This window comes from Octodon degus, unplaced genomic scaffold (assembly GCF_000260255.1).
Source record: "Octodon degus isolate 3935 unplaced genomic scaffold, OctDeg1.0 scaffold00225, whole genome shotgun sequence".
Classification (NCBI taxonomy): domain Eukaryota; kingdom Metazoa; phylum Chordata; class Mammalia; order Rodentia; family Octodontidae; genus Octodon; species Octodon degus.
In genome coordinates this window covers 995,998-998,279 of record NW_004524801.1, presented here as the reverse complement: position 1 = coordinate 998,279, position 2,282 = coordinate 995,998, and the positions used below count along the sequence as shown (strand labels likewise).

The window sequence follows — 2,282 nt, the reverse complement described above, 5'->3', positions numbered from 1 at the left end:
AAAAAAAAAAAAAAAGACCTTTTCTGGAAATCCACAAAGACAGAACTATTTTCATCATTGTGAAATTACTCTGTTATTATTCTGAGACCTAACTGCCTTTTTCATTGTGTCTTTTGGATGGTAGACTATCCCAAAAGAGGCTGTTAGATTTGGGATGTGATAACTCATTAGATACAGCTGCCACATCTACACTCACTAAAGAGATGTCAAAAACTAAAACAGTACCACACTTCTAAATTTTCTCATTCTGGAAAAAAAAAATTTTGTAACTGTATTGGGTTTATCATTGTTATTTTAATGAATCTGTAAATATTGTATAATTTTATCAGTTTTAATGTTTAATATGCTGATGATGAAAAGACATGCTTTATATAGAAGCTTTCAGGAAGGCTCAATAATTTCTTTAAAAGTATAAAATCCTGACACCAAAAAGTTCATGACACTGCTCTGTCCCAAAACTCAACAAAGAATAAGCTGAACTCCCCTGTGCTTTTTTCCTGCATTCCCCTCATCCCTCACCATCCAAGCTCTGTTCCTTCTCACTGCACCATCTTCCCAAGGTCACCAGCAACCTCCCAGTGCGGTGCCTGCCTGATCCTCTTCTGGCTCAGTGCTCTGTAGTGCCGGCGTGGTCACCTTGACACTTCCTTTGCCTGCACTATAGGGTGCGGTTCTTTCCTACTCATCTCCTGACGTCCTCAGCCACTCTCGGCCCTCTGATGCTTTCACAGGTTTTGGCCTCTTTGCTACCTCTCTGATCTCTTTTAGCCACTGGCAACCTTCCTAGCTCCACATTATGTCTTGAAATGTAAAGCTCATTTCCATCATAAGGGTTTTGCATTTCATCCCCCTGGCCTAAGCAGCTTTTTGCCTAGATAGTTGCATAGCTAACCTTCTCTTTACTGAGACCTCAACTTGAATGTTTCTTCCTGAGAGTTTTTTGTTCCTGACTTACCTAAAATAAAATAGCACTCACTGCCATTGTTCATCCCTTTCATTACTTTATTTTTCTTTATAGCACACATAGCACCACATGTATGTATGTATGTATGTATGTATGTATCTGAGACTTTTTGCTATATGTCCCTCCAGAGTGCAAGACCCATGAAATTGCCTGTTTTACTGTGCATCACTCACATTAATTACTTATGGAGTGAATGTTAGGGTGTGGCATTAGCAAAGCTACATAGTCATTGTTTTGATTTGTGCAGCTCGTCTTGGTCCTCCAGAAGTACATTTAGAAGCTGAAGATACAGCAATAACAATATACCTCTTTCGTCCTGGAAAAAAAGATAATGCTTCCATATGGGATATGGCTGCTGTAAGCTTTACATTCAGCTTAGAATTCTGGAAAAACTCATCACATGTAGAAGTAAGCATGATTTTTTACCTTTGTTTGATATGGAGAAAAATAAGATAAATACTTCTAAAATTTGACTTTATACTTTTTTAACAAAGGAACTGGAACAGATTGAAACTGAGCATTACACACAAAAAATTTATAACCTCTCGCCAGAGACGACTTACTGTGTAAAAGCTAAAGCAAAACTACCTTGGGACAGGAAAGTTGGTGTTTATAGTCCGGTGTATTGTATAAATACCACAGGTAAGGTGGACCATTTGCTTTAGGCTGAATAACTATGTATTGGCAGTAAAAATGCTTCTTGTTTAATGACCTAACCATTTAACAACTGTTAAGACCTAGAATCACAGCTTAGACTTATGGACCACAAGTTGACTTGTGATGTAAGGATGGGAGCAGCAGTGCAGCCTTACGGAGGCTTCTTCTACAGTACAGTACTGTACTCTGATGTCCTGTTATGTCCTGTTACAGTGCTACAGAGGAGAGTTATCCAAATAAAAGCAGTCATCAAGTGGGAGTTTCCTTGACTACTTGTTTGTTCTGAGTGTTGTAATATACACACTGCATAGAGTTCCTTATTTAATGACTTGGTCATGGGAATGGGACTACATTCAACAAGGAATGTCTATTTAATGTTGACATTTCTCTTGCTGACTCGTATTTGCATAATGTTTTAATAGATAATAAAACACCGTAGTATTTATATAAGCAAAAGTATTTAGGATTTTTGTCCCAAGTAAATAGCAGTGAAACTTAATATTTCAAATTAGTTCAGATCTTTTATAATGAAAAACATCAGCTAGGCATGGTGGTGCACTCCTGTAATCCTAGCACTCAAGAGGCTGAGGCAGAAGGATCACTGTGAGCTTAAGGCCAGTCTGAGCTGCATAGTGAAACTTGCCTCGAAAAGACAAAAAAA

At 38.0% G+C, this 2,282-nt stretch overlaps 1 protein-coding gene across 2 annotated transcripts in view; it reads left to right on the top strand.

The window, feature by feature from the left end:
* Ifnar1 (interferon alpha and beta receptor subunit 1) overlaps positions 1-2,282 on the top strand; it is a 30,717-nt gene that overhangs the window by 16,885 nt on the left and 11,550 nt on the right. For both annotated transcript variants that reach the window (XM_023705594.1, XM_023705593.1), the window contains exons 4-5: positions 1,212-1,372; positions 1,459-1,606. In XM_023705594.1, coding sequence (XP_023561362.1) covers positions 1,212-1,372; positions 1,459-1,606 — 309 coding nt within the window. The remainder of the gene's footprint in view (positions 1-1,211; positions 1,373-1,458; positions 1,607-2,282) is intronic.